The 27793-nt window shown below is 42.4% G+C and overlaps 1 protein-coding gene across 2 annotated transcripts; it reads right to left on the reverse strand.

Moving 5' to 3' along the window:
* Positions 1-26618, reverse strand: lgsn (lengsin, lens protein with glutamine synthetase domain). 2 transcript variants are annotated; one of them, XM_069888251.1, is made up of 3 exons: positions 26458-26618; positions 22132-23221; positions 1-265 (listed from the first exon to the last, which is right to left on the reverse strand). In XM_069888251.1, the coding sequence occupies exons 1-3, from the start codon at positions 26605-26607 to the stop codon at positions 258-260; spliced, it is 1248 nt and encodes a 415-aa protein (XP_069744352.1). In that variant the 5' UTR covers positions 26608-26618; the 3' UTR covers positions 1-257. The 2 variants fall into 2 exon arrangements, with proteins under 2 accessions (XP_069744352.1, XP_069744351.1); XM_069888250.1 differs by lacking the exon at positions 1-265 and having other exon boundaries at positions 21446-23221.
* Between the last annotated feature and the right edge of the window lie 1175 nt (positions 26619-27793).

Here is a 27793-nt window from a genome sequence, read left to right on the forward strand (position 1 = left end):
TATACATTTTGGTTTGACCATGTAGAAATTACAGCACTTTTTAAACATAGTCCCTTCATTCCTCATTTCAGGGCACCATAATGTTTGGAACTTTTGGCTTCACGTGTTTGTGATTACTCCAGTATGTTTAGTTGCTTCATTGGTGCAGGTATAAAAGAGCGAGGCTTGCTTCAAAGCTTTTGTTCACCATTGGAGTCTGCAGTTCCTAGTTTTCAACATGAGGACCAGAGCTGTGCCAATGAGAGTCAATGAAGCCATTATGAGGCTGAAAAACAAGAATAAAACAGTAAGAGACATCAACCAAACCTCAAGATTACCAAAATCAACGGTTTGAAACATCATCAAGAAGAAAGAGTGCACTGATTGCAAAGTAACTGGTAAGCCAAAGGAAGACCTCCACTGCTGATGCCAGAAGAATTCTCATCTATTATGACATAGACCAACAGCAATATAAATTCACCAAGACAATGGTATCTTCAAATCTATAATTTTTGTTAATTAGTATTAATAATATAAAATCTTACTTAACTCTAAACCTCAACTATGCACAAATGTATACATATGTGTGAACTACCCAAACCATTTCAGCTAAGCACAATTCTGAAAAGTCGATTCAAAGTTCAGTCTTAGAAATCTTGTGTTGAAACTCAAAATCTTTAAATTGATGGTAAGAAATAATTATGGAGTAGGTGAGACACCGAGTCTTCAGACTTCTCAAATCTCACCAATTCCTGTTGAATTTCTTTCAGAGAAATGTTTCTTCATATGAATGATTTTTCACAATTCCTCTTAGAGGTTATGGAACCTCTTAGAGCTTAGAGGTTATGGAATGTGTGACTTCCACAATGTTTTCCCAGAGCCAGGCAAGGATTTTAGATGAAATAACTATCAAAATAGTCATGATCCAGATGCAAGAATGATCTTGCTTTCTTTACTCAGATATGGGTCAATCAGAAGTGACCATTACAATGGCCACAATATTACTGCTCTCTCTTGACAAAGAGAAACAGCAAGAGTGACCATCTTCCTCTGATACCACTTTAATTCTGTCTCCAGATTACTCTGGTTAATGATATTAAAGGTTGTTTTTCAAGTGTCTCAAATCACATGACTGGCTTGAGCAATAGAGGTGTGTTTCATTTTTCAAAAGTATGAGTCATCTGTCATATGCCTTTTGTTTCAACAGGCATCCTTCTTAGCACACATTCATTGTTTCAGACTTTCAGTGGAGAACAATAACATTGGTTCTATGGCTCTGAATGTAGGTGTCTTTGAGTCTGGGTTTCAAAATGTGTGTGTCTTTCCCTGTCCAACCCACAAAGTAACCCTCTAAAATATACAAAATAAAGACTATCATAAGCCTGTAATACATCATAATGTTTCAACACAAGATCCAGAGCCAAGAAATCCCAGCAGCGCCTCTACTTACTGCTAAAGCTGAGGAAAGTTCATTTCCCACCCTCCATCCTCATTACATTCTTTTACATTCTACAGAGGATGTATTGCGAGCATCCTGTGCAACTGCATCACTGCCTGATTTGCAACCTGTACCCTCCCAGATCGCAAGACCCTGTAGAGGATAATGAAATCAGCTGAAAAGAACATTGGGGGCTCTCTTCCTACCATGAAGGACATTTACAACACTCGATGCAGGCAAAAGGCAATAAACATTGTGAAAGACTCCGCACAACCCTTAAGTAAACTGTTCTCCCTTCTGGTAGCACTCGGGCCCTTACGTCCAGATTTGGGCAAGAGCTTTTTTCCCCCAAACTATCGTGCTCCTGAATTCCCAGAACATTTGGGGATAGGGTACCATGTATAAGTTTTAATATTTTAAATGTATTGAACTTCTATTCTAACCTATATTTATGTAAATATGCTCTGTGGTGCTGGAGAAACTTTATTTCATTTTTACTGTGTGAACAACAAATACAGAAAAATCCCCAAACATTTGTCCGACAGATCAGAAAGCCTCTTCAGGAGGCGGGTGTGGATATGTCGATGACTACAATCTGCAGAAGGCTTCATGAACAGAAATACAGAGGTTACACTGCAAGATGCAAACCATGACAAAGGTGGTATGCTTTGGATCTTGGTCAGTTCTTTACTCCTCCACGCATTGTTCAACATCATTCTGTTACAAGATAATCTTGGTCTCATCAGTCCACAAGACCCTTTCCCAGAATTCTGCAGGCTCTTTTAAATACTTCTTGGCAAACTGTAATCTGGCCATCCTTTCTGTGGCTTGGCACATTGTAGTGTAACCTCTATATTCCTTTTCATAAAGTCTTCTGAGAACAGCAGTAATTGATCTATCCACACTTGCCTCCTTAAGACTTTCTCATCTGTTGGAGATATTTTTGGGGATTTTTCTTCATGATGATGTGAATTCTTCTGATCTTTCTTGGAATACTAGTCCCTTTGCGATTACTGGGCTCTTCCTTCCAAATAATGTTCTGAACTTTTGGTAAATCTAAGGTTTAGGTGAAGTTTCTTACTGTTTTAGTCTTGTTTTTCATCCTCATAATGGCTTCTTTGACTCTCATTGGCACAGCTCTGGTCCTCATGTTGAAAAATGGCAACTACAGACTCCAAATGTGATCAAAAGCTTTGAAGCAAGCCTCGCTCTCTTAGATCTGCACCAGTGAAGCAATTAAACATACCTGAGTACTCACGAACACCTGTGAAGCCATAAGTCCCAAACATTATGGTGCCCTGAAATGGGAGAACTCTGTATAAAAGGTGCTTTAACTTCTACATGGTCAACCTAAAATATATACAAATGACCTTGAATAAAATCAGGAAAATACATTTTAATTACTCATGAGTTGTTTGATTATAAATGTAAAACTCTGGAACACAGGGACAAATAAAGGAAAAAAAAAGGGTCTGTCCCAAACATTATGAAGACCACTGTAAATGAGTGTGACATCAAGAAGCCCTGGTAAATGTTAAGTTAATGGTGATCAATGGGAAACATCTCAAATGTTTGAGCTGTTCCTTGCAAAAAGGAAGATGGTTGTGATAAGGATAATGAGTTTATAATCATACACATCATACAATGTACAGATGTATGCCCTAAATTCTTAACTGCTGCAGCTGAACAGATACTTTGTAAACAAAAAATACAACTAAAAATACCAACTGCACCCAAAGGACTTTATTACGTTAAAAAGTCAATAAATACACAAAATGTAGATAATAAATATTCACAGTTATCCAAGTGCAAAAAAGAAGAATTTGCAATAGTAATCCTTCCATTATGTTGGAGCACATAGTGATTATTGTAACAAGGGGAGATTCAAGAGCCTGATAGCTGTTGGAAAGAAACTGTTCTTGAACCTGGAGGTGCTGGTTTTCAGGCCTCTGTGCCTTCTGCCCAAAGAAAGTGTGAGAAGAGGATGTGGGGATTCATTATGATGTTGGTTGCTTTCTTGAGGCATGGATGGGAGATTGAAGCTCCTAATGGACCTGGCTAAGTTTGTTATCTTCTGGAGCCTTCTGCTTTCCTGGGCAAGTCAAATTCCCAAACTAGAACAGGGCAGATCAGGACATAATGGGAAGAATTTTCTAGGGCTGTGTCTTTGACCCAAATGCCTTTGTTCTTGATCAGTGACATTCCTTCCATCATTAAATCTGTCCGCTGATGATGGTGCAATATTCAATTCTATTCGCAACTCTCAGCAAACGAAACAATCTGCACTTGCTTGTAGCAAAATCAAGGCCACATTTAGGCAAAGGATGATAAATCTAAAGTAACATTCATGCCATGAAACACAAGGTAGTGAACATTTCCAACAAATCAAATCACCTCCCCTTGTCATTAACATAGACTCATGGAGTTATACAGCAGAGAACAGGCTCTTTGTCCATGCCAACCAAGTTAGCTTTCTGGGCAAGTCCCATTTGTCTGGGTTTGGTGCATATCTTTCTAAATGTTTTCTATCCTTAAATCTATCCAACTGTCTTCTGAATATCTGAATCGTACCCACTTCAGTGTGTTCCAGATATGGACCACTCTCTGAGTGAAAATGCCCCTCAGGTGCTTCTTCACTCTCTTTCTTCTCACCTTAAACCTATGTACTCTAGATCTAGAATGATCTACCCTTGGAAAAAGACTATGGGCATTATATAACCCTCAATAAGATCATCCCTCGGACTCCTGATCTTCAAGGATTAAGGACCCAGCCTATCCAACCCCTCCCTATATCTCAAGGCTTCCAATTCTGATAACATCCTGGTGAATCTCCTCTGCACCCTTTCCAATTTATTGTATGGTGACCAGAACTGCACACAATGTCCACTCATCTGTCATCAACATTCTGAGCTATTCAATGAACAGAAATTCTACTGAATGCATAAATACTGTTGTACAAGAGCAAGTCAGACCTGAACAGCTTGTGACTAATAAACCTATTTACCATCCAAGAGGCACCATTAATGAAATTCTTCCCATTTTCCGGCATTTGGGTAGCTACTGTAATAAGCCTCAATACTCATACAGATAGAACCGTTCCACTGATAATGTCATAGCCTTTTCCCTCCATTCTGTCCTGACCCACCTGAAGAACAACACTAGGCTGCTCTTCATTGACTTCAGCCTGGTGTTTAATACGATCATTCCCCTCAGTCTGGTAGAAAAACTCTTCTGAGGACTTAGCACCCCTCTCTGTAACTGGATTTTGGATTTTCTAACAGAAAGACCACAGTCTGTCTGGGTTGGCAGCAGATCATCAAATACTGTCATGCTGATCACTGGCTCACCTCAATCCGCTCTTATTCACGCCAGATCCAGTTCCAACAGGGTTCATGACAGTAGTGGCCTCATTGGCAACAACAATAAGTTGCACTACAGAAAAGAAGTGGAAAATCTCGTGATATGATGCAAGAATAACAACCTGTCTCTAAGTGGGCAAGACAAAGGAAATTATTGTAGACTTAGGAGGACCTGGAACGTCCACCCTCTACTACACCCTCCACATTAATAGCTCGGTAGTGGAGAGGGTAGAGTGCACAAAGTTATTTAGAGTCTGCTTAAGTAGTGATCTATCCTGGACATGTAACATCACTTTCAGGAAGGCGAAACAGAAACTGTACTTCCTGAGAAGACTGAGGCAGGTAAGGCTTCTGGCCACCATCCTGTCGATTTTCTACAGGAACTCTATCAAGAGTCATCCTGGCCGGCTATATCACAACATCGTTCAGTTTCTCTAAAGCCTCGGATCAGAGATCAATCCACAGAACCATGTAAGTGGCAGAGAGGATTACCAAGGTATGTCTCTGCCTGCCTCCCCACCCACACCCTCCATTGATGGGATTTACTAGGAACATTGTTTGAAGAGGACCCTTCCCATCCTGCACACAGCATCTTCCAGCTATCCTATTGGGAAAGAGATTCAGAAGTATTAGAGTTAGCGCCACCAGACTGAGGAAGAGCTTCTTCCCATGGGCAGTGAAACTGCTGAAAGACTACATGAAGTGCTCATACAAACCCTCTGAAATTACTATTCATTAACATTTTTTAATTTATTTTGTATATGGAGTTCACTTAACTAGTGACCTATCATAGATATTCAACATCTCACTTATCAGGAGGGCCCAACAGTGACTGCACTTCCTAAGAAGACTGAAGTGGACAAGATGACTGGCCACCATTATGTCAACCTTCTATAGGAGCTCTATCAAGAGTGTCCTGGCTGGCTACATCACAGTGTGATATGGTTGCTGCAGAGAAATGGATCAGAGCTCAATCCACACAACCATAAGAGTGGCAGAGAAGATCACTGGAGTCTCCGACCAACCCCCCACCCCCACCCACCATCAACATGATCTACAGGGATTATTGTCTGAAGAGAGAATGCACATCATGCACACAGCATCTTTTAGCTCCTTCCATCAGATAAGAGATACAGGAGTATCAGAGCCAGCACCACGAAGCTGAGGAACAAAGGAACTAGTCCCACTAGCCATCCGAGACTCTGATCTGTACAAAACAACATCTATTTATTTATTTAGATAAAATACTTGTTCTGCATGTGTATTGTTTGTCTCTGTGTGTTATGTCTAGCTGTGTGTCTGTGTGTTTTGCACCAAGGACCAGAGAACGCTGTTTCGTCAGGTTGTACTTGTGCAATCAGATGACAAATTTGACTTGACTTGATATGTATACACATACTGCATATGGGTTATGTCTTTTTTGCTGGTCAGTGGGACTAGGAGAGTGGGAATTTGTTACGGCATGGACTAGTAGGGCCGAACTGGCCTGTTCTGTGCTGTAAGAGGTTATATGGTTATCATAATAATTCATACAATAAAAATACAAACAAAGACATAGCATTTTAATCCTTTACAACCCCCACCCTACCCTCCCAATCCCCCTCCAAACTACCCCAAAAAGAAAGAAAAAAGAGATCAAATAACATAACACCCATCAATTATTTGCCATGTTTGGGACACCATTACCAATGCGTGGGGAAAAAAAAATCCATATATGGACTCCAGGTTATAGCAAAAAAGGAATAATTATTATGTAAATTATATGTTATCTTTTCCAAGATCTCATTTCCAAATGCTATAATTGAATACTCAAATTGGTCTCATTTTTCCAAGTAATTGCCATACATTTTCTAGCCTTGTTTTTCTTGCTTTTCATCATCCTGCCATGCTTAAAGTTTTTTATGGAGATTATCAAACTCCGTTTCTTAATGACGACGCTGAAGCCCTTACATTTGCTAATTCTTTACCTAATAATAAGCAGGGGCAGAGTCAAGAAAGGTTCCCTCAGCAGCTTGTTTTAGTTTCAAAAGGGAAGAATGAGAAGCGAGAAATGGAAACTCCACAGTTGATTGATACAGGTAGACGATCCTTCATCCGGACATCTAAAATCCAGAAAGCTCCAAAATCTGGCAAGAGGGGAGAGAGTCCGGTAGCGCAAGTCAGGCGGGCAAGAGACCAGCAGCGTGAGTCGGGTGGATGAGGGGGGAGATCGGCAGCGTGAATCGGGTGGCTGAGAGACCGGCAGCGCGAGTCGGGTGGCCTGGAGACTGGCAGCGCGAGTCGGGCTGGTGGGGGGGGGGAGACAGGCAGTGTGAGTCGGGTGGGCGAGGGGGACCGGCAGCGCAAGTCGGGCAGGCGAGAGGGGTGGGGGGAAACAGCAGCACAATTCAGGTGGTCTTAAATCTGGCTTTCCAAAATCCAGAAAAATCCAAAATTCGGAACACAAGGGTTCCGGATAAAGGATCGTGTACCTGTATTGGAATTGATGATGATCAGGTTAACCAAGATTTGGAAGTATATCATACTTGAACTGATTTTTATGTCTTTTTTAAAATTGTTCTGTTCGGGGGTGGGGGGGGTGGGGTGGTTCGACTCTTCTTTCTTCTTTGGCTTGGCTTCGCGGACGAAGATTTATGGAGGGGGTAAAAAGTCCACGTCAGCTGCAGGCTCGTTTGTGGCTGACAAGTCCGATGCGGGACAGGCAGACACGGTTGCAGCGGTTGCAGGGGAAAATTGGTTGGTTGGGGTTGGGTGTTGGGTTTTTCCTCCTTTGCCTTTTGTCAGTGAGGTGGGCTGTGTTCGACTACCAATCCTTCCAAAGTCATTGGCCACTTTGAGGGGGGTAATACTATTATAGTATTCCTTTTTAGGGTTTTTTTTCTGTGGAGTTTTTTGTTTCTTTTCTTTGAGGAAACCTTTAAATTTGTTTGTATTAGAGTCATGGGGAGTTGCTCCACCATTTATGGAGGGAGGTTTACACAGATGCTTTATGGCTAATTTAAATTTTGTAACTTTTAATGTTAAAAGGCTTAATTATCCGATTAAGAGGGTACTGGCATATATTAAAAAGTTGAAGGTTGCTGTTACTTTTTTTACAAGAGACATTTGACTGAAAAGGAACATCAGAAATTAAGAAGACATTAGGTTGGACAAGTTATAGCATTTTTTAATTCTAAAGGAAGAGGTGACACTATTTTGATTAATAAAAAATCATCTTTTAAGTTGGATTCCGTTTTTGAAGCAGCTGGAATACTTCTGATTATTAATCGTAAAATTTGCTCTGAGCCCTGGACTTTAGTGAATGTTTATGCTCCTAATATACATGATGAGCAATTTATGGTAGTGTAGCACTGCACTGGCCACCATGAACCAGGTCGCCCACCCTGCACCCAGCCAACCACAGCCTGCCCCCAGACAAAAGACAGAAGAGCACCAATTGACCTGGTGCTTCTATCACTCTCACTGGGGAGCACAAGTCAGCAAATGCTGCCAACCCTGCTTGTACCAGGGAAACGACCGCAGCTGATGGCTGCGATGGCTGCCCACACAAACAGCCTCCTACACATGGTGGACAAGACCAGCGGCCGGCATTTCCTGGTAGACACCGGAGCAGAATTGAGCGTGCTGGCCCCGACCACCTTTGCGACCCGCATGAGGCCCGATCCTGCTTGATATTCGAACTGCTCTGAAGGAAGTCCTCCAAGTTTTGTCCACAGAGCTCGTCTATGGTGCACCGCTGTCACTACTAGGGGAGTTTCTCGGAGCAGACACTGAGCCAGGAGGTGAGACCCCGATACTACTCGCGGACCTCCACAGTAAGCTCACCTTGTTAACACCCCTACCGCCAACCCACCATGGCAAGCACCTGGCGAGCATCCCCAAAGAGCTGAGCTGGACTCAGCAGAGTTTGTGTTCGTCCAGCGTGGCCCACACCCAGCCCCCCTGCAGTGCCCGTATGGGGGCCCCCGTACAAAGTCCTCTAGTGGTCAGGAAAAGCCTTTACTCTGAACATTGGGGGCAGGGAGGAACTTTTCACAGTTGACCGACTAAAGCTGGCACACGTGGACTTAAACGTGCCCGTGCAGACGGCACAACCCAAACAGAGGGGCCAGCCACCCAAGCTACGGGACGCATAAGCCAGTTCTGGGGGGCAGGGGTTGTGTGGTGGCGCACATCTCTGTCAACAAACCGGCCCCTTTTGTACTGCCACACTGGTGGGGCAGCTGTAAAAGATGGTGCCGTCAGGGCTTAGGCCACAGCTCACGCCCCAGGTCACATTGGCCTTAAAGGGGCGCACGCAAAATTCAAATAAACAGTTCTACTGGAAATCCCACGGAGTCTAGTGGTGTGTTCTGTGTGTAACAGCCGCTGCAGTGGATTCTTTTCTTAATTTAAGTCAAGCATATGATAAAATTATGGGAGGGGGTGATTTAATTGTTGTTTAGATCCATTGTTAGATGATCTCCATATGATTCTTATTCTAGAATAGATTTATTTTTAGTACCAGGACAATTACAAGGGCAAGTTTTTAAAGCTGAATATAAGAGTAGGATTTTGTCTGATCATTTTTAGCTGTTAATTACTTGTACTGGTTCAGGGATAGTGGAGAATGTTTATTGTTGGTGATTTAATTCTATGTTGTTGAGAAATCCTGAATTTATTAAATTAATGTGGGACCAAATACAGTTGTTTTTGAAAACAAATGTAGATTCTGTTGATTGTAAATTTGTTTTATGGGATATTTTGTGGGGACAAATTATTAGTTATACTGCTAAAATTAAAAAACAACATATGGTTGAGACATAAATTGGAGAAGGAGATAGAGATTTTGAAAAAGGATTTGCGGTGAGACACTACGGAAGTTAAGAAAGCTCATTTAGTTCATTTGAAATTACGGTATAACTCGTTACAAACTTCTAAGTTTGAGAAATTATTGCAGAGAACTAAACAGTGATACTATGAGTTGGGTGAGAGAGCTCATAAAGTTTTAGCAAGGCAGTTAAAGAGAGAGCAACCTTCCAGAACAATAAATGCTATTAGACATGATTCAATGATTACATATAAACCTCAAGAAATTAATGATGAGTTTCATACATTTTATGAGAAATTGTATACTTCTGAAGTACTGGAAGATGAAGGAAAAATTGATGATTTTTTTGGCTGATTTAATCTTACCTTCTTTGAAGGATGTGGACATTAAGGATTTAGATGCTTCTTTTACTGTTAAAGAAGTGATGGAAGCTCTTCGATCTATGCCTAATGGGAAGTCACCAGGGGATGATAGTTTTACTTCTGAATTTTATAAATAATTTCAGGAATTATTAATCCATTTATTGATGGATGTATTGAAACAGGTGACCAGAGACTGGTTCTTTTCTGGATTCTTTTTCTAAAGCAATTATTACAGTTATTCTTAGAAAGAGAGATCCACTAAAAGCATGATCTTATAGACCTATTTCTTTATTGAATGTAGATTATAAAATTGTTGCCAAGGTTCTGGCTAATAGATTAGCTAATTATTTACCAGATTTGATTCATGTAGATCAGGCAAGATTTATTGAAAATCTGTATTCAGCAGACAATATTCTAAAGTTGATTTAATTAATATTTCTTGGAAGCAATCAGACCAATTGATGGCAATTGCTTTTGGTGCAGAGAAGGCCTTTGATAGAGTGGACATCCAATCACTTTGCCCCACCAACCCCCATACTGAAGGCCTTAAAACTCTTTGTTTCTTTATGTATAATAGACCCAACCAGTCCCCTCCATCACCACCCTCCTTTGACTGCACAACTTGTCCTCACCCTCAATAACTCCTCTGACTCATTCCACTTTCACCAGGTCAAAAAGGTAACCATGGGTAGCCGCATAGCCCCACCTATGCTTGCCTTTTTGTTGCCTAAGTGGAGCAAGCCTACACAGGCAAGGATCTTGAACTCTTCCTCCATGACATCAATGGTTACTTTGGTTCTGCTTCATGTACTCATGATGAGCTCATCGACTTCATCTACTTAACAGCCAACTTCCACCCTGACCTCAAATTCACTTGGTCCATCTAGAGCAACACTCTCCCTTTCCTCGATCTCCCAGTCTCCATGTCAGGAGACAAATCTCAACAGACATCTTCTCCAAACCCACCAACTCCCACAGTTACCTCGACTACACCTCTTCCCACCCTGTCACCTGTAAGGATTCCATTCCATTCTCTCAGTTCCTCCATTTCCATCACTTCTGATCCCAGGATGAGGATTTCCATGTCAGATCATCAGAGATCTCCTCCTTCTTCAAACAACATGGCTTTCCCTCTACCACCATTAACTTGGAACTCGCCCACATATCCTCCATTACCCACACATCTGCTCTCTGCTCCCATGCGTGACATGGATAAAATTCCACGTCCTCATCTACCACCCCACCAGCCTCCTTGTCCAAAATATTTTCCTCCACTATTTCTGCCAACTATTACGTGATCCCATCACCAGACCCATATTCCTCTCTCCACCACTCCCTCCATGACTCTCTTGTCCACTCCTGCCTCCCATCAATCATCCCCTTGGCACCTACATCTGTGACCGCAGGAGATGCTCCACTAATGCTCACACGTCCTCCCTCACCACTATTTGGAGGTCTTTCCAAGTGAAGCAACATTTCTCTTTTGAATCTGCAGGGGTTATCAACTGCATCTGATGCTCCTGTTGTGCTCTCCTCTACTTTGGAGAGACTGGGCGCAGACTGGGAGATTGCTTTGTTGAGCACGTTAGCTCTGTCTGCTACAGTAGTGTGGATCTCTCAATAGCCACTCATTTCAATTCCCTGTCCCATTTCCTTCCTAACGTGTCTGTCCATGGTCTCATGCACTGTCAGACAGAGACCACCCACAAATTGGAGGAACAACACCTCATCTTCTGTCTGGGCACCTTCCAACTAGTGGGCATTAACATCAACTTCTCTGGTTTCTATTAAGCCTCCCTCCCCACCTTCTTCTTCCCCCATTACCTTTCCTTCAGTTCTTTCTTACTCTCTCTTCCCTTTTCCTTCTGTCTCCTTTCATAAAGCCAAAACTAATTCTCACCTTTCCTCTTATAATCTCCAATTAACACCTTTTGTTGGTCTGGTCTCCTCCCCCTGCCATTCTTCAGTCATTATTTTGATGCCTTCCTGTTCTTTGCTAAAACCTTGAAAAAGGGCTCAGATCTGAAAGACCTTTACCTCCTCTGACATTGCGAGACTGGCTGAGTTTCTCTAACGTTTCCATGTATTTTTTTTATAAAACTCACTAAGCCCAGAATGAATGAGGCAAATAGCACTGATGCAAATGAGAAGAAAACCAGATGAACTCAAGGGAGGGAGGGGAATGAATGACGTAAAGGAGTAAGGAAGCGAGCATGATGAGGAGTAGAGAGAACAAGTAAAATTGTTAGTTGGTAATTAAACAGCAGATTAAGCACCATAAAAACCAGTATCATATTTTATAAGCAAACAAAGTGGAGATGAAAGGAATGAATGGGTTAGGCAGCTTCTCTAGAGAGAAATTTCTGGTCAGGATCTTTTATGGAGAATGATGAGGGTGACTGTTCACTTCTGCCCAAGAATGTTGTTTGCTCTTCTGGATCCCTCCAGATTCCCTTTGTTTGCTTAAGTTACTAGCACCTGCAGTTTTTTGTGTCTCATAATTTATAAGAAAGAGTATCATTTATAAATGAAGAAATATTTGTGTGCCTCCATGGGACCATTGGCTGGAGATTTAATCTTTCATATAATTTGTCACAACTGACCATTAGGCACATAAATGTACAGCTTTCTGAAATTTTGACTCAACACAGCTAAGAAAGATGGTTTTCCTCTTTGAGAACAGGACTAATTTGCTTCTGTAAGTGGACATCCCAGTAGTGCGGTCTTCCATTTCAAAGAGCAACAGATTACGCACCTTCTCTTTAACACAGTGAGTGATGGTCAGCTATATTACCCACTCCATGGAATCTCTTAAAATCTTGACAGTCAAGATCTACTGCAGAGTTCCAATATTCCAGAATAGAATATTGGATCTGAAACAGAACCAGAATCAAGATTTATTGTCATGAACAAGTCATGAAATTTGCGGCAGTGTCACAGTGCAAACATTCATATTATAAGCATCCTATGACATTACTATAAAAAAATAAAATAAAACAACAATAATCTAAGGCAGTATCTTTGCTTCACTGATTATTCAGGAATCTGACGGCAGTGGGGAAGAAGCTGTCCTTGTGCCGTTGAGTACTCGACTTTCGGCTCCTGTACCTTTTCCCTGATAGTAGCAGAGTAAAGAGGACATGGCCTAGGTGGTGAGGGTCTTTGAGGATAGAGGCTGTGTTTTTAAGGCACCGCCTCATGTAGATATCCTCAATGGGGTGAGTCTGGTGCCTGTGATGTCGCAGGCCAAGTTAACAACCCTCTGGAAGTTATTTATTATTTAAAGGGTGAAAATCTACAGCATGCTGTTGTGCAGAGGGACTTGGGAGTGCTTGTGCATGAATCGCAAAAAGTTAGGTTGCAGGTGCAGCAGGTTATTAAGAAGGCAAATGGAATGTTGGCCTTCATAGCTAGAGGAATTGAATTCAGGAGTAGGGAGGTAATGTTGCAACTGTATAAGGTACTAGTGAGACCGCACCTGGAGTACTGTGTCCAGTTCTGGTCTCCATATTTGAGGAAGGATATGCTGGCTTTGGAGACGGTCCAGAGGAGGTTTACTAGGTTGATCCCTGGGATGAAGGGGTTGACTTATGATGAAAGATTAAATCGTCTTGGATTGTATTCGCTCGAGTTCAGAAGAATGAGAGGAGATCTTATAAGAAACATATAGAATTATGAAGGGTATGGATAGGATAGATGTAGGAAGGTTTTTTGAGCAGGCCGGGGAAACTAAAACGAGAGGACATAGTCTCAAGATTCGGAGGAGTAGATTTAGGTCAGAGATGAGGAAAAATAGTTTTTCCAAGAGAGTAGTGAATGTTTGGAATTCTCTAACTAGGGAAATGGTTGAGACTGCTTCATTAAACATATTTAAAATTTGGTTAGATAAATTTTTACATGATAGAGGAATTAGGGGATATGGGGAGAAGGCAGGTAGGTGGAGTTAGGTCATAAATTAGATCAGCCATGATCGTATTGATTGGCGGAGCAGGCTCGATGGGTCATTTTTGGCCTACTCCTGTTCCTACTTCCTATCTTCCTATTCTTGTCCTGAGAGTTGGCGCCTCCATACCAGGCACTGATGCAACCAGCCAGAATGCTCTCCATGGTACACCTGTAGAAATATTTCAGATTCTTTGGTGACATACCAAATCTCCTCAGACACCTCGCAAAGTATAGCCGCTGGCAAGCCTTCTTTGTGATTGCATCAACATGGAGGCTACAGGAGATGTTGACACCCAAGAATTTGAAGTTCTCGACCCTCTTCACTACTGAGCCCTTGATGAGGACTGGGTTGTGTTCTCTCGACTTCCTCCTGAAGTCCAAAATCATCTCCTTGCTTTTGCTGACATTGAGCGCGAGGTTGCTGTTGTTACACCATTCAACGAGCTGATCTATCTCCCTCCTGTATGTTTCCTCATTGCCGTTTGTGATTCTGCCACAACCGTGATGCTCTGGTGTCATCAGCAAACATGTACATGGAATTGGAATTGTGCCTGGCCATACAGTCGTGAGTGGGCTAAGCATGTATCTTTGAGGTGTGATCAGTGAGGAGGAGATGTTGTTTCCAATTCATTCTGATTCTGTTCTTCCAATAAAAAAGTCAAGGACCAAGTTGCAGGTTGGGGGGGGGGGTGGTGGTACAGAGGCCTAGAGTTTGTAGCTTCTTGACTAGTACTGAGGAATAATGGCAATGAAGGGCAAGCTTTAGTCGATGAAGAGGTGATCCAGAGCTGAGTGGAGAGCCAGTGATAAAGCATCTGCCATGGAACGATTGTGACAATAGGCAAATGGCAGTGGGTCCAGATCTTTGCTTATATGCATGTTAATTCTGGCCATGACCAGCCTCTCAAAGCATTTCATCACAATAGAAGTTAGTGCTACTGAGTGGTACTCATTGAGGCAGCTCATACTTATCTTCTTGGGCACTGGGATGATTAATGCACTTTTGAAGCTGGTGGGAACCTCTGACTGCTACAATGAGAGATTGAAAATGTTAGTGTACACTCTGGCCAGTTGTTTGGTGCAGATTTTCAGTACCCTGCCAGGTATGCCATCAGGGCTTAATGCTTTGAGAGGGTGCACCCTCTTGAATGACGTTCTGACGTCCCCGTTAGAGACAGATATCACAGGGTCCTCAGCCTTTTCAGGGATTCTAGTAGGTACTGTTTGTTTCTTCTTCTCAAAGTGGTCATAGAAAGTGTTCAACTCATTGGGTATCTATCGCAGCTATCTATCATGTTCACCTTCGCTTTGTAGGCTGTAATGGCCTTCACTCCCTGCCATGGCTGGTGTATATCTCTGTCTCTAGCTGCTTTGCTTTGGAGATGGCCTTCTGCAGGTCATACCTGGACTTCTTGTAAAGATCTTGATCCCTGGCCTTAAGCCCCCTTGTTCTTGTCCTCAGCAGATTGCAGATTCTCTGATTCATCCAGTGCTTCTAGTTGGGGAACACACGGTATTTGTGCATGGGCATACACTCATCCACGCAGGTTTTGATGAAGTGGGTGACACACACATGATGAAATTGTGCCCAGATCTAGCCCTATGACATCATCCATCTGCAAGGACAAGATCAGCAAGTGTAATGTCCCCCTTTTCCTCTGGGTCATATGCCGACCCATTACGAACATATCAATCGTAAATCTTTGAGGGTGATTTGAGGGTTAGCTAATATTGCCACAAACGAGCCTGCAGCTGACGTGGACATTACCCCTCCATAAATCTTTGTCCGCGAAGCCAAGCCAAAGAAATATTGCATGTGTGTTCCTATTAAATAATGATGTGTGAATTCATAATTTGTGCATCTGTTTGTTATTTGTTCTATTTCAATGGTTAACCCATGTCCTGCTCCATTCAATAGTCAAATAGTTCGTGTTTCTTCAATGGTTCTGCATAACTGTGTTTGATGTACACAAGTGAGAGAAGATATAAAATAGGGAGTAAAAGATTATCAAAGAAAAGGAAAAGAATCTTTTGTGATACTTGACATTTAGCAGCTTAACAAACTGCACTGAAAAGGAAATTCTCAGAAAGACTTAAAATTAAATAAATCCTTTCACAGATTCACAAAATCCTGAAGTACTTGACAGACAATGAAGTGTGGTATCCACTGAGAACCGAAAATCCATCCATCAGTCAGCATAGAACTGATGAGAAAATGGACAGATTAACTGTACTGGTGGACAGTTTCTTTCATTCATCTTTGAATTAATTAGGCATGACTTTTCAGGCATGATGGGATGGCAGATATCAGTCTGATTTAATGCCTCATCCAAAACGCCATTCATTAGGGGGATTCCTGCTTTATTCTAATTGGTTCGTTTAATCTGTTTGAGGTTTCCATTGACACATATAAGGATGTAAAACTTTGAGTAGTTCACTTCTAGTCAAATTTAATCAAAAAGGTGGAGATGATACTTTAAACTTGCTTCGTCTTGTGTCAAATTTACGAGGTGTGAACTATGAACACAAAAACATGAAGATACAAGAAATAGAAGCATGACAAGGCCTTTTGGCCCTTTGTGCTTGCTCCACTACTCAGTAGGACCATAGTTTATTTTTACCTCAGCAGCACCTTCCTGCAATAATATCTTGATTCCTTTAGTCTCTAAAAATCTGTTGATTTCTGTCTTGAATTCACTGAGTAGCTGAAACCTCAGCAGAGTGTTCTAAAGATTCACTGCCTCCGAAGTGAAGACATTTTTTATATTTTCAGTGCTAAGTGACCACCATATTGTGCGACCTTGACCCCTTGATACTAGACATCCTAGTCAGGGAATACGACATCTTTGCATTTACCCTGTTGAGCCCCAATCACTAAGTGTGGGGAGAAGAATGCAAGGGTCCTTGTCACAGTTCATCCCCAGAAGCAGTTTGACAGACAACTCTCTGATTTATAGTCTGTTCCTAGGGATGCGCACATAGACATCCAGAACTGCTAGAAGACCATCTACTTGGTGAAAGAAGCCCTTTGGTCTGCCCAAAACCTGTAGATCTTTCAGCACACAGAGATGTTAGTGAGGGAATGCTGCCGAATGACACATTCTAGGTTGCAGGAGGACGGGCTGAGGGACACACTGAAGCTTGGTGCAGCCAACGTGAGGGCACAGTGGGGAAGAACCACAGTCCAGAGTCCTTCTGTCACTGGGGATTGAGGTGCTGAGACCAAGGGAAAATCCCTCAAACAGAGGGGATGTAATGACAAGGGGCCACAGTGCTGGCAATGGTGTAAATAGAAAATGAATAATATTGTACAGCTATGGAAATGTATGGCTATGACATTAAGAGTGCAAAAGGGTTTTGACAGATTTTCTTTTTGTAAATAATTTATTGTTAATAAAGTTTACTTTTGGTTTTAAAAAATAACTTTTCATTCCAAGCTTGAGAGAGAAAAAAAGGCTGAGTCAACTTGATCACTTCTTAAAGGACAAATCCACCATCCATGATAGGAATCAACCTGGTAAACATATGTTGCATTGCCTCCATAACAAGTATATCATTCATTTGAAGGGAAGACAAAAACTGTAAACAATATTCCAGATGGTGCCGAGAGAACTGAAGTGAGACTTTCTTACTTTTGTTCCCAAATCCTCTTGCAATAAAAGTCAGCATATAATTTGAATCCCTAATTTTTCATTGCATATACACATTGAGTTTGACTGATTCATGCATAAGAACACCAGGTCCCTCTGAACACCAACACCATTTAAACATACTTTGCTTTTATAGCTTTCCATCAATCCCACATTATAGTCCATCTGCCATGATCTTTGCACAGTGGAACATGACGTGAATTCACCTCGGGAAAACTGAGAAGTAATTAAATGCTGGGATTCTGAAATGCAAATAATAACTCAGAATCTCCTGTTATAGAATCAAGTAGAGATATCAGATGGAGGCAGGCCCTTCAGCCCATCAAATCAACCACCAATTTACACCAATCCTATATTAATCGCAATTTTTTAAAAATTCTCCCCATGTACTCATCAACTCTCTCTTATTCTATTACTAATCTAAGGGTCCATTTACAGTGGCTAATTAATCAACCAAACCACAAACCTTTGGGAGGAGGAAGGAAACTGGAGCACCCAGAGGAAACCAACATGATAATAGATGCAAGTTCCACACAGACATCACCCGAGGTGAGGATTAATCCCGGATCTCTGGAGCTATGAATGTGGTAGTTCCACCATGTGACACTGATACCTTAATTTTGCACTCTGTTCATACATAGTACATGCCTGTCGATCTAAACTATGATTAAAGTATGATTTGGTGATAAAAAAAATAAATTAATACATATTATTTTATTCGGGTATCACGGTTAGCGCAATGCTGTTACAGCGCCAGCAATCAGGATCGGGGTTCGAATCCCACGCTTTCTGTCAGGATTTTGTATGTTCTCCCCATGGGTTTCCTCGGAGGCCTCTGGTTTCCTCCCACTGTTCAAAACGTACTGGGATTTGTAGGTCAATTGGGTGTAATGAGGCAGCACGAGTTTGTGGGCTGAGATGGCCTGTTATCATGCTGATCCCCAGCTTGAGGAAAATAAAACATAAATTCACCAGATAAATGTCTGACATGGCATGTCCTGGGATAAATAGTTCAAACAAGTAGGAAGGGAGCTCCAAATCACCAAGAGAATGGGCATTAAAATATTCATATGTTAAACAAGCAATGGATAAAAGATTGAAGTGAAGATGTTTTCAACAGAGACATCTTGAGCATGAGAAAATGTTTTTCTTACTTCCTTTTTTCATATTTCCTTATGACATAGAAGACAATTATTCCAGCCCATCAATTCTGTAGCAGCTCAGAGCAATTCCCATTCCCTGCTAATTTTCCCTGTAATCTTTTCTCCCCACATTCTCATCAGCTCCTCTCAATTCCTACCACTCATTTACAGTGGCCAATAAAGCCACTGCCACTCATATCTTTGGGATGTGAGAGAAAACCCCGCTGCCCAGGGGAAACGTGCAGCTTTCACAGGCAGTACCAAATGGAGCTCAGGTCTTTGGAACTGGGTGGCACCTTGGACAAAGAGGAGAGATTTAATGAGGTGAGTGAAATGAGGTAACAGGGGCTTAAGGGAGGGAATTCTAGAGAGGCCTCAGGATGGTGGCGATGGAAGTGCTGAGATGCACATGATATGTTGGATGACAACTGGAGGTCACAGAGATGGGAGTGAATTTGAGGAACTAGAGGTGGAGGGAGGGGCAGGACCCACTAAATCTCAGTGAGGATTCGGGAGCCCAATGAATGAAAGGTGGTATGAGAGAAGGTAAGAGAAGCAGAGTGTTAGAAGAGACAGAAATGAAACCTTCAGAATATTTATGTATTATGACATTTGGGCTTCAGTATTTGTGGGCTGATATGGGGGTGGAGATTGGCAGACTTTGGAGAGATTGGCATGAAATCTAGTTCAAGAAGCTAAGGCTGCAAAATGTCAATGAGAATTTCACAAAATGTTTTAGTTGTACTGCTGCCAGCAATGGTGCAGTAAGCAGAGTTGCTGCCTCAAGGTCCTGAGTTCAATACTGACCTCGGGTGCTGTCCGTTTGGAGTTTGTACATTCTCCCTGTGAGTGTGTGGGTTTCCTACATGCACCCTGGTCTCCTCCCACATCCCACAGACATGTGTGTTAATTGGCCACTGTCAATTGCCCCTGGTGTGCATGTGAGTGGGCTGAAGAGCCTGTTCCTGTGATGTATCTGTAACTCTTTCTCTCTCCCTCCCCCACCCTCATTTCTACGAGATGTTGGATAGCTGAAAAAAAAGCCTAGTAGCTTAAGTCACTTTAGCTCATCCTACAGACACACGCTTTGTGTTACATCCATCCCCCATCTTCCCCCTCACTGAAAACTTATTTGGATCTGTCTCTTTCCAGTTTTGACAAAGGGTTGCTGTCTCAAAATGTAGATTTTTTTTCTCTCTCCATGAATGTTGAGAATGCTGAGATTTTCCTTCACTTGCTGTTCTTGTTTATAGCTGCAAATAGTCTGGATTAGCCTGAGGCAACAGTCAAGGATAGTGGGAAGGATGAAGAGCTTGCAGTTACATGAAGGACAATGAGTCCAGTCTTCCCAAGGCCTAACTGATCAAATTAATAACCCAACCAAGACTTCATATCATGTAAGGGATCAGCCAGCAGAGAGATATGGTTGATGTTGCGGTGTGCTTATGAAGGGAATTATCAACCTACACAAAGAGGTTGATGTAAGCAAGAGGTAATATGTGAATTAGGAAGGAAACCAACATCACTAGAAGGAATTGAATAACATGTTCTCAGGGTGTGTCATGAAATTTTGGGTTCTGTTGTTGTGCCAACTTGGCTTTTTCTTGTCTGTCAGACAGAAGAATTCTCATCCCACCGCAGGCATCTGAATGCACCTGAAAGCTGAAATTCAATTCCAGTTTTGGAAGCTTCAACTTGAATCACAGTGGAACATTATAGTTATGAACTGTTTGGTTCACCCTGAGACAGTGAGCAGGCAGGGTATGGATGGGGAATTTGACATCTTTGATCTTCCTGATGGAGAAGTTGGCGAAGGGTGTCAGTCAATCAATGTGAAGCAGCGGAGAGTTCGAATCATTTGGTACCATTAGTGTGTTTAGAAAAGCCTTGACCGTGTCTGAGTAGAACTGGAGCTGAGCATGAAGCATCTGTTTGTCGATGATTCTTACATCCAGGAATAAGTAAAGTTAACTGATAGGTACCTGAAATGCTTTTTTTAAAAATTGGTTTCCCTTCCATCCCATCTACTAATCCAGAATACATTGCAATGCCATTGACTGGACTTATTTATGAGACTGAAGTATCTTTTGCACTGTTCACTTTTATCAATAGTGTGCTAACACTGAGGTTCAAAATCTTACGCTTCATCAGACTAATGCCAATTCTCAACAATTCACATTTTGATGATGGCCTTACCCCAACCTCCCATGCAAGTCTGCACAAGTGCCAGAGGAAGGGGAGGTGCATCTGAGAGAGGCTACAATATTCCTTAATTGGCTTTCTTTGTTCTTTAGAAATAAGAAGACTCCGAGATTTTGTCATTGGAGAAATCCATCACAGCTCTCTGCAGATCTATTCAGTCTTGAAAACTATTGATGTTCAGTAGAAAATATGGCCCAATATCATTGGATGCAAAAGCACAAGAATAAATCCTTAGTCATTTCATGCAGAGACTTTCACCGGATGCAATGCCAGTGTTTTAAAGAAAACAATGTTCCCTTCCCAGTTTCTTTAACATGTTCATTGAAAGATTGCAGGGTATAGTCAAATTATCCAATCTTAAAAATAAATTATTTCCTTCTCAAGTAAATCAACTTCTCAGAATGGTTAGGACAGAAAAATGTACTTCGATCATCCCCTTGAGACTTAAATTTCTGAATGAAGAGCTCTGAAACATTTTTATGATGTCGACACATATCATGCATAATGTATTAAACATGGCATCGCATTTGAAATATTGCATTTATTTCCTGCCTGCGATCTGGATGTGATACATTGAGTTTCATATTATCAGTCACATTTTCTATCAGGAGTGGGAAACCTTTTTTTGAAAACTCACATTCCATCTTAAACTATGCCATAAGTGCTCCGTGATTACGAAGGGATTGCTTAAGGTGGAATGTGAGTGGAAAGAAAAAGGTTTGGAAACCACTGTTTAAATCGTACCTAATTTAAAAAGGTCAAGGGTCCATTATTGGCACATAATACTACATTTGGAATATAACTTCCATGAAATTCTTTAGCTTTTGTCTGCAGCAGAGAGTTGCCAGTTCGTTCAGCGCCCGGTGTTCCCGCGCAGTCTCCCCTCCGAGCACTGACCAGCCCTGAGCCTGCTGAGCTTCCGAGATCAGACCATCCCAGCTATGAGGCTTCTGTTTGACTGGTCCTGTGCACGGTTTCATCACTCCCAAGGAAATGGGCCAATGACCATTTTTCTCAAGGAAAATATTTCAGTAACAATTGGGTGGAGAGCAATGATTCTCAACCTTCCCTTCCCACCCACATCTCACCTAAAGCAATCCCTGACTCATCACAGAGGATGGGGACTACTCAAAGTGGAATGGGAGGGGGTTTTAAAAAGAAGGTTGCCCACCCCTCCATGAAACAAAGTGATATCTGCTCTGAGTCAATGTTTTGCTAGATGAAATACTCCAAGTATTTGTCACCTTCGCCATCTGGTGCCTGCGTCTTCAGTTCCAACCGTTTGACGGCAATGAAATACTGGGCGAAGGATTCCCCCAGGGCCCGCTGGATGCAGTGGTCACGTTCCAGCTCACGGAGGGCATCCTCCGGCCGCACCGGGACGGTGCTGGTCGTGGCGCCGTCCGCTGCCGCCGCGCCCCTGAGCCCGTCCAGGCCCGCGGCCACCGTGGCAGCCAGCACCAGGTAAGGATTGGCCACGGCCGACGCCAGCCGGTTCTCGAGGCGGGCGCCTCCGCCCGCGTGGAGCTTGGCGTGGAGCGCGCGGCTGCCGCTGCAGCCCAGTCCGGGCGCGCGGGGGATGCCGACGCCGGGCAGCGCCAGGCCGCTGAGGGCGGCGGCGTGCTGCAGCAGGCCGGCCCGCCACCTCCTGCCCGCGTTCGACAGCCCCTGGGCGGCCTGGCCGTCGCTGAAGAGGTTCCGCGTGCCGCGCGCGTCCCACAGGCTGTGGGTGAGCGCGCCCCGGTTGCCGGGGCCCGAGCAGGGCGCGGAGAAGCCGGCGGCGTGCTCGCGTTTCCTCGCCAGCTCCTTCAGCCCAGTCCTGAAAGCGAACGCGTTGTCCGCCGCCCCCATCCCGAACTCGGGCCGCAGCGTCACCTCCATTTGGCCGGGCCGCCGCGACGAGGAGAAGCTGTCGACGACCACCCCGGCCCCGTCCATGCCCTCGATGAGCTCGTGCACGAAGCTCTGGTCATGGTTGTCGAGGAGGGTCGCGGCGGGTAAGGTTGCATTGGTGTTCGGGGCCTGGGCGAAACCGTACAGGCAGAACTCGTAGGTGAACGAGGAACGCAAGGCGAAGCCCAGGCCTCGGAGATGATCCAGCTGAAGCCTCGCTACTTGCCTCGGGGACGTCAGCAGGGGACTGCCGGTGACAGTGCAGGGGTCGCAAATAACCCTTGCAGTCTTCGCCGCCCATGGGAGCACCCTGAAGGTTGAGATGTCGGGCATGAAGAGGATGTCTTCGTCGGCTCCTGAATGGTCTGCTTCATTTTCGTGTGGGCTCGGAATAACTTCCAGGTAACCTCTGGGCATGGGTATGCCATGAAGCACCTTCTCCTGCATAAGAAGCACAGGAAAACAGTGAGACGAGGGTCAGGCAGCATCCAGGGGTAGAAATGGTCATTCATCCTTCAGAATTGGGACCCTTTATTGATACTGAATTAGGAGAGGATTGTGTAACATGAGAAAAATCTATGTTCAGGTTTAAGGCTGTCAGGGAGGAATATGAGGTGTTGTTCCTCAAGTTCAGGTTGGGCCAAACCCAGACCATGGATGAGACCACAGAAAGGCATGTCTATGTGGAAGTGGTGAGGGGATCGAAGTGGTTGGCAACTGAGACCCACAAACGGAGCTCAAACATTCGGCAAAGAGGTCACTCCATCTGCGTCACCAACGTCGAAGAGTGGTTGTGTCTGGAATGCATTGCCGGGGTGGTGGTGGAGGCTCGTCTATTCAAAATACTCTTGAATGGGCATGTGTATGCAAGAAAAAATAGAGGGTTATAGGTGTGAGGAAGGGGAAAAATAGATTACTGCGGAGTAGGTTTACAACATTGTGGACTGAAGGGCCTGTACAGTACTGTAATGTTCTGTCTTCGATGTGCGAGTAAAGCTGAACTTCACCTGAAAGGCATGTTTATGGCCCTGGATGGAGGTGAGAGCAGAGATATAGTTTTGCACTTTCTGAAGTTACATCAGGAAATGCCCAAGGTGGTGGAAGAGTCTGCATCTGTGCAGTTTTTGTATTTCTCTTTGAGCAAGGTTGACTGTGCACGGTTTCATCACTCCCAAGGAAATGGGCCAATGACCATTTTTCTCAAGGAAAATATTTCAGTAACAATCTTGAGATAACTCTTTCATAATTCCAAACCACTTAATGTTAGCAATTCATATTTATGTTGCCAATTCAACACACAGTAAAAATAGATAATTCAATTGATCCAGCACAAAGTTAAGCCATTGTGCAAATTTATAGCAAATAGGACTTGGAGAGTATTTAATTAGATCTGCATAATTGCCAACATGTCTTCAGTAACTCAAATAATGATTAGAATACAGGAACATGAAAAAGCCACAGAACCCATTAGTCTGTTCCTTTCAGAGACTCTAGGTCCCATAAAGAATTTTATTTGATTTTTAAAATCACCAGATGGCAGTTTTGTGCGATTTCCCAATTTTGGAAACTAATCATAAATAATTCTTGTAGAAAGCCAGTTTTTGCATCATGTTCATTCATCCATGGTCCCGAACAAGCAAAATTCCTCCCTCCCAAGTCAGCAATACTAGAGGCAACTAGTTAAGTTAAGAATATTGGAATGGAACTAAGGAATTCAAGCCCTCAGATATGTCGCACTATTTCATTATGTTGAGGCTAAACTGCATCTAAACTCCTTTCATGCACTAGTAAAAACACAAAATGCTGGAGAAGCTTAGCAGATTGAACAGTGTCCTTTATGTAACAAAGGTAAAAATATATAACTGACATTTTGATCTTGAGTTCTTCTAAGAATGAGAAAATGCCAGCTGAAAATTACCTGCTGAGCTTCTCCAGCATTTTTTGATTTTACTTCAATCACGGTGTCTACAGATTTTTGTGATTTTTTTTTCCCTTTAATGCACTGTCACCAAAATTCTGAATTCTAATTTCCAATGAAATCGGTCAGTTTTCAAATGGAAACTCCACCCCCAGCTATTTCTAGTTCAAGTTTGTTGCATTGTGTAGCAAAATGCTTCAGTGGTGGTAAAACAAAAGTTTTAAGATCTTTGTAAGTTGCTGAAACAGGTACAAAAGTTGGTCTTTCTCGGCCGGTTAGCATACCTAGTTCAAATCAGGCACTGTAAGGAGTTTGTATGTTCTCCCCATGACCTGCGTGCCATCCTTCAAAACCGTACGGGATTTGCAGATTAATTGGTGTATTTTGTCAGCACATGCTTGTGGGCCAGAAGGCCCTGTTGCTGTGTCTCTAAATTAAAAATAAATAACACTAAGATAGCCATACTTGGGTTTCGGATCTATGATTGCAAAAGATCTCCAGCACTCCAGGTGTTTTTCACTGCATGCCTGGTTCCTCTGTAAACTAAATAAACACTTTTGCTGTGATAGTAAATAATTGCAATATCATTGCATCGTGTAGCTGCAAGGATGCCAGAGGGATCCTCAAAGGATGTCTATTAAAGAAAGCATGGAATATTAGAGCAGGGCTAGAACTGTCCACCATCAGTTGATCAATCTGGGCACCATGTATGATATTGTTCACCACATTACATGAAAGAGACTAGAGACACGATTTGTAAGGATATTGAGAGGGCAACAAAATTGTAGCTATCTGGAAAGATTGGATAAGCGTGTTTTTTTTTGGAGCACCAGAGGCTTAGGGGAAGCTCACTGATTATGATGGATCAGGATATAGTAAATAGGAAGAGCTCCAAAGCTAGGGAACAGGGATTTAAAATAACTGTTCAAAGGATTGAAGGAGAGTTGAGGAATTGCTTTTTGTGTATTTGAAGGGCTGTGACCCAGTGCTAAGAGCTTGTACTTGAGCAACTTGGCGGGTTGTACTGTGTAATCTCTGTAATACTTTAAATAGCCTCATCATATTGCAGTGTATTTTATAGTCAATCTTGTATGTTTTTTCTAGTTCTGTGACTTTTTGACCTTTATTGCAAATAGGTTTGGATCACAAAAGAAAGGAAGTCCAATTGCAATTGATAAGCTTTTTTTGTGGCCACATCTGAAGTAGGATAAGGTATTGGTCACTGTACCAGGAAAAGTTAAACTGACATTAATCTAGATCAAGGATTGGCATTTAAAACTGATGCAAGAAGAAATCTTCTTTATTGGTAAACCTTTAAAATTTTCTGAGTAAGACAGTAATTTTTTTTGTGAAATTTGAAGATATTTGGATACTGAGGGGATAACAAAAAGATATGGCAAATTGGATGAGTGAGCAGACTGTACAAAAATGGCCAAGATTTTGTTAAAGGAGGTTAAACACTGAGCCTTAAGATCTCAGCTAAAGAATCACAACTCTCAAAGTATTATCACTTGGATTTTGAGTCAATCCAGTCACATTGTAAAGTTACCTTTTGATTTAGAAGCAGAATGGAACCGATCAAGCTCAAGTTCATGATGGACCTCATCTATTAATTATTACAATGAATTTGCATTCACTAGAAATAACCGATGCCTTTTCATGATTGTATTCCATTAGTATAATGTGAAAAGGATGTGGAGACTTTAACTCAGTTTTTTTTTCTTTCAAAACCTCAACAATGACAAACAATCCATTGTACCTGAAAAAATCGAGCTGGAATTGTCTTTGATCTTGAAATTCCATTAAGATCACTTGCTTCAAAGCGAATAAACCGTATATCTTCTCTTGTGATCTGTTGTTTCACTTGCTCTATCATAAAGTCTACTTCTGAGGGGTTTGAACTGTTCATCAGAACAAATTCTTTGATGTTTTCTGTGAAAGTAAAAAAATAATCTTTGTCCATTGCAGAACTCAGTGGAGCAACACTGAATTTTCATTAAGTAATATTAAAGGATATAAAATTGAATATTTATGTAATGATTTATCAGACTAGTCGCTGGCATGAGCAGTTTGTTTTATGAGGAAAGGTCAAACAGGCTAGGTTTGTATCTGCTGGAGTTTAGAAGGGTGAGAGATGATTCGGTTGAAACATGTAAGATTCTGAAAGATCTTGAGGGGGAGGATGTGGAGAGGATTTTTCCTCTTGTAGGAGAATCTGAAACTAGGAATTATGGTTTAAAAATAAAGGGTCATCCATTTCAGATAATTTTCTTCTCTAAGGTGTTTGTGAGTTGTTGGAAATCCTTTCCTTAAAAGGTGATCGAAGCAGAGTCTTAGAATATATTTAGGGGAGAGGAAGATTAAATTATTGATAAGCACAGAGCTGAAAGATTAAAGCAGAATGAGTAGTGGAATGGGCGGGAATATAGAACTAAGTTTACAATCAGATGACCATGATCTTCTTGAATGACAGAGCAGGGTGAAGGACCAAGTGGCATGATCCTGACTCTGAATAGGTCTACTCTGATGTACAGCCAATTATATTTCCTCATAGATCATCCACTATCATAATGTGGCCCACCAGTTTGCCACAGCAAGATCCCATGCAACAATGTGATCATGACCATTTCAGGGATGGTGATTGAGCGGAACAAACTGACCAAGATAGTGAAGAAAACTCTCAGCTTTCATTTCAAAATTCCTTTGGGATTCATTGGAGAGGGTTCAATTTGGTGAAGCCGCACCACAAGTCAACATGCATGGTAACCAGCAAGAGACACATGTAAAAGGCAGAGTTAATCAATGTCCTGGATGCAGACTGGGAAATTTTGTCATTAAACACCTTTGCTCTGTCACTGCAACAGCAAAGACCTCCCAATGTCCAACCATTTTAATTCCATACCCCACTGCCATACAGACATGTCTGTCCATGGCCGCATGTACTGCCAATGAGGCCACCTGAAATTGGAAGAAAATACCTTCTATTCTGTCATGGCAGCCTCTAATCAGACAACATTAACATCGACTTCTCCAATTTCCTTTAACCGCCCTCCCACATGTCCCTCTCCCTCTGTCTCTGTTCCTCCTGCTCCTTA

This window comes from Narcine bancroftii, chromosome 6 (genome assembly GCF_036971445.1).
Source record: "Narcine bancroftii isolate sNarBan1 chromosome 6, sNarBan1.hap1, whole genome shotgun sequence".
In the NCBI taxonomy this organism is placed as follows: Eukaryota; Metazoa; Chordata; class Chondrichthyes; order Torpediniformes; family Narcinidae; genus Narcine; species Narcine bancroftii.

What these genes read in the sequence shown, in the direction of transcription:
- lgsn (XM_069888250.1), bottom strand. Translation starts at nt 26,607, where the DNA reads ATGAACAGTTCAAACCCCTCAGAAGTAGACTTTATGATAGAGCAAGTG. An exon ending in TTCCAGCTCGATTTTTTCAG is followed by an intron (nt 23,222 to 26,457) that starts GTACAATGGATT and finishes CTTCTTATGCAG; the next exon opens with GAGAAGGTGCTTCATGGCAT.